This window comes from Drepanopeziza brunnea, assembly GCF_022702325.1.
Source record: "Drepanopeziza brunnea f. sp. 'multigermtubi' strain 214-2 chromosome Unknown ctg7, whole genome shotgun sequence".
NCBI lineage: Eukaryota > Fungi > Ascomycota > Leotiomycetes > Helotiales > Drepanopezizaceae > Drepanopeziza > Drepanopeziza brunnea.
The window spans coordinates 1,247,517-1,259,897 of NW_027094070.1; the positions used below are offsets into that span (position 1 = coordinate 1,247,517).

At 36.5% G+C, this 12,381-nt stretch overlaps 2 protein-coding genes across 2 annotated transcripts; both read right to left on the reverse strand.

The window, feature by feature from the left end:
- Positions 1-8,796: 8,796 nt before the first annotated feature.
- Positions 8,797-9,560, reverse strand: L3040_004818 (uncharacterized protein; the record flags this gene model as incomplete). Its single annotated transcript, XM_066156344.1, has 2 exons — positions 8,797-8,939; positions 9,065-9,560. 2 exons carry the CDS (start codon positions 9,558-9,560, stop codon positions 8,797-8,799), a joined length of 639 nt encoding a protein of 212 aa, XP_066011757.1.
- A 1,063-nt stretch (positions 9,561-10,623) lies between these two features.
- Positions 10,624-12,064, reverse strand: L3040_004819 (uncharacterized protein; the record flags this gene model as incomplete). The annotated part of the gene is made up of 3 exons (XM_007288533.2): positions 10,624-11,353; positions 11,408-11,807; positions 11,878-12,064. 3 exons carry the CDS (start codon positions 12,062-12,064, stop codon positions 10,624-10,626), a joined length of 1,317 nt encoding a protein of 438 aa, XP_007288595.2.
- Between the last annotated feature and the right edge of the window lie 317 nt (positions 12,065-12,381).

The following is a 12,381-nucleotide window of genomic DNA, read 5'->3' on the forward strand; positions in this document are numbered from 1 at the left end:
CTAAAGTTTATATACACGAAAGTAAAAGCGCTAAAGACTCGTGAATTATAGTTTATAAGTCAAAAGCGAAGAATAAAAAAATACGAAAAATACGAAAGAAAAAAAGAGAGAAATAGCTTGGCGCATATAAGGTGCGTCCAGGAGACCTGGCGTGTCGTCACAAAACAGATCATTACGAAACGGATTAAAAAATACGGCTACGCTAAGATCTTCGAAGCTTTTTCTCGCTATGATCTTTATTAAAACGAAAACTCTCGTTTTTAAATACCGTTTATTATTTTCGAAAGCAAGCGAAACTTATACGTTTTATTCTTTTATAATACTTACTCCGATAATACTTATGCTTTTCTTTTTTATTACGCAAGCATTACCGTTATAAGTTCGATTATTTTATTTATCGACTTTAATTTAAAGATCGAAGCTTTTATAAAATAGCTAACGAAAGTTAATATTTACTTAAGACTTACTAATAGCTTCGCTTTCGTACCGAAAAAAGCTTATATAAACTTATTAAAAGCTACTTAATATAAAGAGACTTAAAAGATCGCATTGCATCGGGTTTACGAGATTAATGCGGCCGATACTTATTCGAATCGAAACTACGCTATATCGAAAAAGAAACGGTTATCAAACGATTTTATTTGCATTTTTTATTAATGCTAGTAGACTTTTAATTTATTTAATTATTAATAAAAGCTTTATAAATATCAAAATCAATACTATTTGTTTATGCTTTAGTACGAGCTAGCTTTTTACTTTAACGAAGCGGACTTGATATATATAAAACCGTATCGAAAAAAAATACTATCGATCTCGTTTTAATTTCGAAACGACACTTTTAAGTACGAGCAAGTTTTAAAAAAAGTTCGTAAGATAATAAATAATCTTAATCTTAAGCGTCGTTATAAAGCTTTAAAAGCATAACGAGAATCTATTAAAAAAGCTATATAAAAACGTATTAAAGCGCTTATTCGAGCAGCTAACGGCGGCAATGCAAAAGCTTTTCGTATTAACGACTTTAATATTTCGAATATAATTCGCTAGCAATGCATTATATCGGCGAATTTATATGCTTACGTATTTAATACGAAAGCTATTATTGCATCGATAAAAATTCGAGCGCGCAATACGGCTTTTCGAGTTACGCTATACTTATTAAAAGACGCTTTTTTAGCAAAAGCAAAAGTCTAATCTACTTATAATTAGCTTAAAGTTACTTTCGTTAAGCTAATAAAAATAAATAAACTCGAGCCCGCTTATACCGCGATTTTAAATCAAAACGCTTTACGATCGAAAGACTTACGGAATCTGCTCGTTACGCTATTAAAAGCTCTTAAAGCTGCACTTAAGTTTAAAGCTAAGCTTTTTAAGACTATTAAATTATATAAAGGTTTTAGCAAAGTAATCTTTTTTTTAAAAATAAATTACGAAGCGATTCGTATTAAGCTTTTAAAAGAGCGCGATTTGCTTAAGAATTTAATTTTTAATAAGATTATTACGTTTTTCGCTGCTTTTTTTACTTTTAAACGATCTTTTTTCGAAAGTATAATCGATAAGATAATTTAATAAACTTTTATTAGCAAAAGCGCTATTAATTGCTTTTAAGCTACGGTTAGCGTTGCGAAAGCTTCGGAAGATTGCTTAATTATAAGTAATAAGCTTATATTGAAAGCGACGAATAATCCGATAAAAGACGGACTTGCTTCGAAGCTTTAATAGCTTATTTAAAAAGAAAGTAATATCTTTTTATTTAATAGCGATTTATTTTGCAAAATTACGAGTCGCTTTATTAATAAAGCGCTTTATCGCAAGAATTTACTTTTTTTTTTTTCTTTTACTATTTCGATTTACGGCCGAATTATCGATAAAGCAGACTTTATATAAGTTTTTACTCGATTAAAACGGATTTTATATAAAGATACTATTACTTAGCAGTCTTAGCTTAAACGCTTATTCGAATTCTTTTAAATGATTAAGCTTTAATTACAAAAGAATATCCGTAGCAATTAAATTAAGCACCGCCGATATATTACGCTTTAAGCATTCGAATTTCTTTCGATTTAAAAGCGGTTTTGCTTTATTTTTATTATCGGCTTTATTTCGACTCTTTTTATAATTATATTTTACGATGTTTTTTAGTTTTAATACTTCTTTTTCGATTAGTTTACTCGTAAAGATCGGCGTATTTTGCGGATCGCAATCGAGAGTGATACGGAACCTTTTTTAACGGAAATCGGTTTAGCTTTAACGTTTAGCTAATTATTCTTTAAATACTTTTATTATTATTCGCTAACTCTTAAAATTATTATTAATATACTCGGATAATCTTTTATTATTAATGCGCGAGCTATATTCGATACAAATGCAAAAGTTAGCGTTATCATTTATAACGCCGCGATTAAATTCGAAATCTTTATAACTTATAATTAAGAAATAAGCTTTCGAACAATCACCGATTTATTATCGCGCTTTATCGAATACGCTAATAATATGTTTATTAATATCGAAAGTGCTACGATCCGTATTTAATTTTATATTATAAATTCGTTAAAGTTTCGATTCGTATTCGATTACTTTTTTATACGTAAAGCGAAGATCGGTCTCCGATACTTTTCGAATTATAAAAATAGCTTTATTATTGCAATAGTTATTAATCCGTTTACGAGTTAAGTTACTTAAGCTAAAGTAAGCGATAAAACGAATTAATATAATAAAGCCGTCGATCGCTTAAAAAAGCAAAGTATAAGCTTTATTTATTACGATAAGTTTTCGAATAATAGCGGCAGCGATTCGGAAAACTAATAACCGGCTTTATTAAAAGCGCCGAAGTCGATATACTAAAAGCTTTTTGTTTTTCGCTTAATTTCGAAAGCGAAACGTTATAGCATCGAAAAGAAAACGACTTTATTACTTAAAAGTAGTTTATCGATATTCTTGCTTTTACGAAATGCGATCTTTTAATAACTTGCTAAATAAATGCTATTAGTATCGATAACTTTATAATTCGTTATTACGATTATATCGATTATTAAAATTCGATACTTTATCGGACTCGAAAAGAAATCTTTTCGAACTTGATTAAAATATTCGATATATATAAAATAAAAAATAAAAAGATCAAGCTAATTAACGAAGCAAACGGCGTAAAAGCAGTATTAAATAGCAAAGTTAATTAGTATAAGCTATCGAAAGCTAAAAATACGTTATAAAAGCAAATAAAAGAATATAAGCAATACTTCTTTCCGCGTATTGCCGATATATCGAAAAGCTTTCGAATTACATTCGAACGCATAACGAATTTAAATATCGATAATACTTTACGGCTTAAAAAAAAAGATTTATTTAAAAAGATAATGTTAAGCAAAAAAAAATCAATTGTATTCGCTTAGCAAAAGTGCGGTAAGTTTTACGACGACGTTTCACTATTAATTAAGCTTAAAATTATCTTATATACGGCTTAGCAAGCTTTTAATTATTCGTATCCGAAAGCTTTACAATTTATTATTATCAAAATGCTTTAAAATAAGCTTAATAAAAGAGTTTTAAAGTATTGCGAAAAACCGTATCGAAATCAATAATTCTTAATAGCTAAAAAGCAGCCGGGCTAATATAGACTTATTAATTTAATAACTTTACTTAATATAATTATACGAAAAGACGCTAATCTATTTTTAATTATAAATAAGTTTGTTAAAGAGTTTTTTAATTATTAAATAGCTAGCTTAATCGACTTTTATTCGAACTATGATTAGCAAATATTTTATTAATCGAATAAAGATTTTACCGTTTTTTTTATATCGTTAAGTCTTTTTTAATATATTACTTTTTCGCAAAGTGTTATAAACTCGATAGCTCAATTCGTTCGAATAATTAATCTTATCTTAAAGCTTTTATAACTTAAAGTCTTTATGCTATTTATCGACGATATTAAAGTAAAAAGATTATAAATAAACTATTCCGACGAAAAAGCACTTTCGAATATACGCCGATTCGTGCTCGAACATATTTAGAATATCGATAAAACTTTAAAACGGATTAAGCGCGCTAATATTATAATCGAAAAAAAATCATAGTTTTGCTAAAATAAAATAAATATAATAAAATTCGTATGCAATTCGAAAGGTCGAGAACTTATTGCGAATAAAATTATTAAGATTAATAATTAGAAAACTTTCGAAAACGTTATTAAAATTAAAAGATTTTTAAGCTTTTGCTTTTACTTTTGCATTTAAATCAAAAGATTCGTATACATTATTAACTTTTTTTATAACTTTATAAAAAAAAATATAAATTAGCAATAAATTAAAGCGCATTCGAAAGCTATGCGAATACTATAAAACGCTTTAACGACGGCTTCGGTTTTAATTAAAATCGATTATAAAAATTAAAATAAAAAAATAATAATAAAAATAAACGTTAATTTAAAAAGATAAAGAAAATATATCGATTAACGCAAAACTACTTTTAGCAAAGTGCAATCGGCTCGATACAAGTCCGAAGCTTAAACAAAAGCAAAACGGAATTACGACGCTATTAAACAAAAGTGCCGCAAAGTACTTAAAGTCTTTAAGAAACTTAAGCTATAAATTATTAAAATGCATTTTATCTTTAAGATTAACGCTAAAGTGCTCGTTGCTTAACTTCGACGAAAAGCTATCGATATACTTTCGGCTTTAATTATACGTTAATTAATTTAAATTAATCTTTTCGATTTTAAAGTTCGATATATCTTTAATAAAAATTATATTATTATTAATGCATTATCGAGACGGCTATAGCACTTTAATAATTTAAGCGAAAAAGATAAGAATAAGTTCGATAATAGCTTATTAATCGACTTAAGACTTATTAAAGCTCGAAACGGCTTCGAAGAACTTTCGACGGACCTTTTAATAGATATTCGTTAATTTATTTTTAAAGATATGTTTTAACGCTTAAAAAAAGCGGAAAATGCAAACTTAAACGAGTTTAACGACGATTACGATTACAAAAGCTTTTTAAACTTAATCGAATACTTTTTAAAATTAATTCGAATAATTATTTTCTTAACGATCTTACGAAAACTTAAAGACTTAAATAAAGTAAAATGCTGTAAATTTAAGAAAAAAGCTATTAAGTATAAAGTGAACGATAAAAAGCTTTAAAGACTTTCGACGAAAAGTCTTTTTTTTCGATTAATAATCGATAAATTTTCAATTAAAACGGACATTATTATAGCTTATTACGATAAAAGTAATTATAAAAGCCGTAAATCAATTTACTATTATGTTTTTTAACGTTACTTTTAAAATAAATGCTATACGAACGTTAAACGATTCGTTAAAACTTATAAAGAATACTAGCATCGAGTAGTTAATAAGCTCGAAAAGCTATTATATTTTACTCGATTTAATAGCTTAATAAAACGTTAAGCTATCGATATCATTTATTTACTTGCACGTAATAGCAAAAGCTATTTAGTTATTATTAAAAATAATATAAATAAATAAGTCGAAGCGAAAGCGATTCGGACTTAAGATTCGCTTTTAATAATTAAGTTTATTTAAAAAGATATCATTTGCCGTTATAAGATTTTCTTTTAATTAATAATCGACGGAAGTTCGGAGTTTAAAAAAAAGATAATCGACTTACTTAATAATTAAAAAATCAATCGAGTCGTAATCTTAGCATATTACTTTTAAGCGAATAAAATAATAAAACGCGGCTATTAATTAATTAAAAACGCATTAAATAAGCTTAAAAGCATCGATTAAATTACGCAATTACTAGCCGTTTTATTCGCCGACCGCACTTCGATATATACTTTTATCGAATTCACTTTCTTTTATATAATGTACGGCAAAAAAGCAATGCTTTTAATTAAGATTCGAATTTAATTTTAAGCTACGTTATTTTAAAAGCTAATAACTAATCGTATTAAGCTTATCGAGTTAAAAGCACGCTAGTTTCGGATGCAAAACGAAGACGCTACGAAAGCTATATTTAAAAAAACCCGTTGCTATTAAAAAAGAAAAAATGCTTTTAATAATAAAAAAAACTTTCGAATCAAACTTTTAAAAGTAAATGATTTAGTCTTTAAGCACGACTCGATACGTAAAATAAATATATTTAACGTTAAGAAATTAGATTTTCGATAGCTTAGCTTTTATTAAATTTCGTCGGTAAATATAAAAGGATATTATAAGTTAAAAAAGCTAAAAGAAAACGAAGCTTTGCTAAATAAAACATTTGCTAGCAATCGATTAAAAAAGTTTTACGTGCGATACATTTTTAAAGCGTTATTATTTCGCTTTAAGCTTTAAATAAAAAGATTTTTAAAACAGCTTTTATTAAATAAAGTGGCCGAGTCCGGCTTTTAAATCAAGCGCTTAAATAGATTTATTATTCGATTATTTAGCCTTACGAAAAAGCAACGAAGCTAATACGCAAGAGTCTTTATAAGCAATAATAAAAAAGCAATAAAAAGTAATTAAGTTATAAAAGCATAATTATACGTAAAAGAAAGACGAGTTTAAATTTGATTTTTTAATTTCTTTTTTTATTTAAGTTTAATTTTCTTTATTTTCCTTTTTCTTACGCTTTCTTTATTTCTTTTTTTATATTAAAAAACTTTACGTTATTACATTTATATGCTTTCGATTTATTATATACGAGCATATTATACATATAAAGCGGACCTTACTCGGAGGCTAATTAAAAAAAGCATACGAAAAATCTATTATATTAATTACTTAGCAAGCTGCTAATACGCGATAAAAACCCTTCCGACTTTATAATTTAAAGTTAAGTAGAATAGTACGAAAATCCTTCGCAGCATTTTAAGCATTGCTTTTACTTTTCGAAGTCTTACCGATATTGCTACGACTCGAACCTTTCGAAAAACCACGAATATTATTATAATTAGAACCTCGCGAAAAAGAACTACCGGTATTGCCGCGAATAAAAGCTTAACGAGTATTTCAGCGGAGCCTTTTCGCAAAAAGCGTAAAAAAAGCAAAAGGCGTAAGAAAAGCAAGACGTATAAAAAGTAATAGCGATAACGATAATAAAGATAAGCGAAACAAAGACTTTTCGGTAATCTATTATAATTAAATCGGAAAAGAATTATAAAAGGTTCGTAATATACATTTACGCAGCTAAAGAAATTACTTAGCAAAGTATTGTTTCGATTTATTATAATTAAGATTTAACGCAGCAAATCTAGCGAAGCTAGATCGGCGGTAATAGCGGCGGCAAATAAGCGTAACGTTAAAATAGAACTTAAGCTAACTAAAAGACTTTTAGCATTAGCAACGGCAAAAGCAACAGCAGCGATACGAGCTCGAAAAGAAGAAAAAGCATTATTAACACGAGAAGCAAAAGCGCGGCGGGTCTTTATAAAAAAGTTATTTGCAATTATGCTTTTACGAAAAACGTCGTCGGCCGTTTTAATTTTATTATTTATAGCTGTTATCGCATTTATCAAGATTATACTAGTATTAACGACTTTTGCGAAAAGCTATCGAATCGAAGTTAAAACGAGTATAAAACGAAAAGTAAAATAACTTACGAAGATGCAAGTTGACTTAATAGCACGGCAACGCTCGTATTTAATAGAAATGTCGAAAAAAAAGATGCACCGACTCGCGGCATTATCGATAGTTTTGCTTGCGTAGCTTACGCATCGAAAGCAGATCGAAAATATAATAATAAAAGATAAAGTTAATAAATAATAATGCTAAAAGAAAGATAGAAAAGTGTAAAGTTAATATAAAAAAAAAGTATTATTTATAATAAGACTTCAAGTATATATTGCTGCTTTTGTTTTCTTTATTACGTTACCGCTTTAAGCTTTACGCTATTACCGATTCGGCGATGCGTTATCATTTGACCGCTTAAACCGGCGCACGTTTATCTTAACGATAATACTAACGCTTAAGTTGATATTATTTTTATAATTAAATAAAAATGCTATAAAAGATATAAAAAAAAGTTAAACCCGAAAGGTTATTTTGCATTTTCGTTGCTATTCTTATCTTTTTTATTATATTATATACGCTTCGTATTAATACCGATTCGGCGATGCATTATTAAGTAATACTTTAAGACTATATTGCGACCGTGCAATTCAGCTATATGCTCGTCTTGCAAACCCAACCTTATTACCTTAATAAAAGGTGACTCGAAAGCGAGTTTGATTCGAAAGAAAGACGTATATAATAAAATTAAAGCTTTATATTTGTTTTATCTATATATATAATATTAATGCTAAGCACTTTTGTTACGTAAGTGCGCTGCATGCTTTAGCTTTGCTAAGCACGTAATTAAGTCACGTGCAAGCTCTTATATAAACGAGTAGTTAATTCTTTTTTGAACTAGCACTATATTACTACATAATACAATACACGTACTCATAGCATACATCCGAGTGTCCTTCGATCGTCCTTCTTCTCTCCTTTTATTCACTTACGATTCTACTATAGCTATATTTATATATATCTTTTAATTTAACGTTAGGTATATGTCGGAGCTCTTCCCTTCTACAATACTGTTTACAATCATCCTCTCGCTAAAACAAAACAGAACAAAACAAAAAATATACCATGATTCACAAAGATGCTTATGCCAAAAAGAAAATCTAAAAATCCAACTACCATCTACCATTTCATGAAATATGATACAAGAGATTGTGTAAGAATTTATATTATATGTAAATTTATACAGAGAATGTAAGTCTATAGAAGAAAAGCAGAAACTCGATCAACAATCGAGCTTTAACCATTGCCGAAGAGACCTCCCCCCGAAAAGAGAATCTAGCTAATTCTTTGCGGTGGCAATCTTCTTCTCGAACTCCTCGCGCGAGAGCGTCGAGTTGGTCGTCACGCCGTGGTGCTTAGATGGCTCCTGGATCTTCTCGTGGATGTCGACGCGCTTGTGGGTCACGCTCGGGTCAATGACCTCTGAAAAAGACAACATCACATTAGCATATATTTTTTTTCTTCATCTTTCTTCATCGACCCCAATCCAATTCCAAGGTGTGAAATGAATATGGAGTGGAGGAGGAGTGCATCTGGTAAAGACGTACCCTTCTCAATGACGGGCTGGATCGTCTCGTGCAGGTGGTGGTGAACATTCTCCCCCACCGTCGTCGGCTCGACCGTCTTGCTCTCAAAGTTCTTCTGGTCGGCCGTGCTCGCGAAGCCGGCGCGGTCCGCTTCCGCCTTGGCCTTGGCGGACCCGTCGTCGCGGTTGATCTCGCGCTCCTTGGACGTCTGCGTGTAGTCGTGCTTCTCGGGCAGGACCTCGTTGTCGGTCAGGGGCTGGACGGTGGTGTGGTAGTGGTCCTGGTGCTTCTCCTTCTCGACATTGGTCTGCTCGCGGGTCTCGTGCGTCTTCTTGACGTGGGTGTGCTCGACGGCGGGTGCGACCTCGGCGTCGAGCGTGGTGTCTACATCGCGGCCGGTGGTAGTGTTGCTGGTGTTGGTATTGGTGGAGGATGCGGTGCTGGCCTGGTTCTCCTCAGGATTGGTGCTGGAAGCGGCCTTGAACAGGCTGCTGACGGCGTTGGCTGCGTTCTCCATATTGATGTTGGTGATGAGGGACTGCGAGAGATGTGTTGTCGATTTGGGTGATTGGGTAATGGGGGATTTGGGTTTTTGGGTCTTTGGGTCTTTGGGTCTTTGGGTCTTTGATAATGGAAGACGAGAAGACCCGAGTCCGTCGTCTATTATACTCACTTGGACGTCAAGATGCCAAGACTGCCCCCAATGCATTCGGCCTTTGAACTGCGCGATTGCGTCACGAACCCCCGTGTCATCATCCAGTGCGGCGGCGCCATCTTCAGGCAGGAAGGGGCAGGAAGGGGCAGTTTGTTGGTGGGAAGGAAGTCCAACCATTGGCCGAGAGGTCCTTGCCCCTTGGATTTAAAGCGGGGAGTCCCGCGTAACTTGACAGGAACACTGGTCAGAGCCCTCTGAGCACATGGCAGCTAGACCGAGCGACTGTCAAGCCCCGTCGTCTCTTTTTTTTTTTTTCTTCCCAGAATCGGCGCTGGGAAAAGTTGGAAAACTGGGTTGTGGAACGTGTGGCGTCATCGTCTTCGCCACCCGAGGGGCCAGGCGAGACCAGTGCGAGAAGAGAAGCAGAGCACGTGAAGTGAGGATCTGGTCCAAGGGACTTTCTTTGGTGATCAATTCTGCGAAGAGGGACTGACTGGGCATTGGGCTTGGGATTGATCTGTTGCGGTGTAGATAGTAGTCGCTATCAGGCCCAGTGGCTAGAGTTCACCTGCTTGGGGGGGACTTGAGGGTTGGTGGAAGAAGGAGAGGGAGAGGGAGAGGGAGAGGGAGAGGGAGAGGGAGAGGGAGAGGGAGAGGGAGAGGGAGAGGGAGAGGGAGAGGGAGAGGGAGAGGGAGAGGGAGAGGGAGAGGGAGAATGAGAGTGAGAGTGAGAATGAGAAGTAGAATGAGAAGTAGAATGAGAAGGAGAGTGAGACAGAGAAGAGAGAGAGAAAATTAAGCAACGATCAACAGAACTCAACGCAAGCAAAATGCAAAGCAACGTGAAGAACAGTAATTCATGAGACAACAGCCAATACCTCCCCAGGACGATACAATACTAGCATACTCTCTCTATCCTCTTCCATCAAATCCTCGAATCAATCGGCATCATCCCCTTGGACATCCGCTTAATCTGCCCAGCGAAATAGCCAGTCTGGACGCCGGTGCCCACAGCCTTGATCGGGATCCAGCTCACCCAGCCCGGGACCGGCGGCGTCGCCACACTGACCCGAGCCTCGTCGTCGGGGATCTCCGCGTTCAGGAGGATCTCACGCGGCAGCTTCGGCAGCACAGTCGCCGGTCTCCCCAAGCCGATCAGATCACACGCCCCCGACTCGAGCGCAGCCTGCATGCCGAGCCTCGTGCGGAACCCGCCGGTCACCATCAGCACGATCCGGGGGAAGCGGCGGCGGATCTCCTGCGCGAAGTGCAGGAAGAAGCTCTCGCGCAGGAGCGTGCTCGGCTTGGGGGTGGCGGCGGCGGTCGTGCCGGGGGCGTCATTCACGACCGCGGCGCGCGCGTTGGGGTCCTGCATCATCAGCGGTCGCTCATACGTCCCGCCCGAGATCTCGAGGAAGTCCACGCCGGCTGCCTCGATCAGTTGGACCTGCTCCATGACGTCGTCGAGGGATTCCGAGGACGAGGCGTCGACGCTGTTGAGCTTGATGCCGATGCAGAACTCCGGGCTGGTGGCTCGGCGGATGCCGCGCACGATGCGGAGGACAATCTCCACGCGCGTTGCTGCCGTGCCGCCGAACGCGTCGCTCCGGTAGTTGGTGTCGGACGACATGAACTGGGCCAGCAGGTATCCGTGGCTTTTGCGAAATCAGCATGTATGCATCGCCATCCCGCGAGCCAGAGAGACGTACCTGGCGTGGAGCTCCACACCTTTGAAGCCAGCGTCGAAGCATTGCCTCGCTCCAGTAACAAACTGCTCGATAATCCCTTCCTGGCCAGCAATTTCCTCCAGAGTCAGCTCCCGAGGAGTTCCAAAGATCAGAGAGACAAGAGCGTGGGCAAGCCAGGAGTCTCCCATGCTCAACTTCTTCGGAGAGGGCGCCACAGCTTTCGTGAAGAGCCCATGTCTTCCGGCGCCGAGGGGCGACTGACGCCCGGGATGGTTGAGCTGAACGATCGCAGGACTCCCAGATCTCTGGCACACCGCGGCCCAGTTCTTCCATCGGGCCTTTTGCTCGGGAGTCTGGCCCTGGAACGATGTCTCTACGTCTGCCGCCGAGCCGTGGTACAGCTCTGAAACTATCACGTTTCCTGACCAAGTGTCACTTGGTTTGTTTTCTTGAGACTTGTAGATGTAGCCGAGGAGGAGGGAACTCTTTACCTGTCATCACCATCCCCCAACCTCCATCTGCCCAGTTTCCATAGACCTTTGGGAAGGCCTCGTTTGGGTCGTGAGAAGGCGCCATGCTCTCGGCCATTGCAGCCTTTGCGAGTCGGTTTGGAAGCCGCAGACCGCATGGCAGCGTAATCGGCTGCGAGAGCAGCATGTTGGGTTCCCGGGAATCCATGATCGGTTTTAATACCGGAATCCCTCGGATCCACCGCGCGTTGTTGACTCTTCAAGTACAGAAAGTGAATTAAAATGTAGAGGATAGACAGCTGAGGCGCGGTGTTTGAAGTGGGTCCCGATACCGTATCAGCTTTCGAGTTTCCGCTGGCTCCGCTGGGCGCTACTGTATTAACGCACTTCTGGAATCTGGAGAGGAAAAGATTCGCAGAGAATTACGGACTCTATACCTTTCTATCAACCTGAATAAAGAAACTCGCTTCGAACAAAAGTCGTGCTCTCCTCCGGTGAAACGTCGACGCTCATTCTTCTTCGCCA